Source organism: Fukomys damarensis, unplaced genomic scaffold (genome assembly GCF_012274545.1).
Source record: "Fukomys damarensis isolate Sample0158 unplaced genomic scaffold, DMR_v1.0_HiC HiC_scaffold_19, whole genome shotgun sequence".
NCBI lineage: Eukaryota > Metazoa > Chordata > Mammalia > Rodentia > Bathyergidae > Fukomys > Fukomys damarensis.
This window is the reverse complement of record NW_022900931.1, coordinates 67636097-67636452: the sequence shown is the minus strand read 5'-3', so window position 1 is coordinate 67636452 and position 356 is coordinate 67636097. Positions and strand designations below refer to the sequence as shown.

Here is a 356-nt window from a genome sequence, read left to right as displayed (position 1 = left end):
GGAGGCTTCTGGGGCCTCACATGATGGACAGGCAGGGCCTGTGACAGAGACCACCCCAACCCCGCCAGGACACAGACAGGTACCTGAGGCTGGGAGTCACAGACTCATCCCCCTCTCGGGCAGGGACCCCGTGCCCTGAGCCCTGTGCCTCTCAGCTGGACCTGCACCACACGGCCCCGTGGCCAGGAACCCCAGACTGACCCTGGCCCCTCCGCCCCCTGCAGGAGGACACGGCCACCGCCCTGCAGCGCCTGGTGGAGCTGACGGCCACCCGGGTGACCTCGCTTCGCAGCCTGAGGGTCCAGTACCGCCTGCTCCGGAAGCTGGGCACGGGCTCCTATGGCCGGGTGCTCCTG

At 69.7% G+C, this 356-nt stretch overlaps 1 protein-coding gene across 1 annotated transcript in view; it reads left to right on the top strand.

Moving 5' to 3' along the window:
- Sbk3 (SH3 domain binding kinase family member 3) overlaps window positions 1–356 on the top strand; it is a 38209-nt gene that overhangs the window by 34101 nt on the left and 3752 nt on the right. Inside the window, 1 exon segment of the mRNA XM_033766047.1 lies at window positions 225–355. Within this exon segment, the coding sequence (XP_033621938.1) occupies window positions 225–355 (131 nt within the window).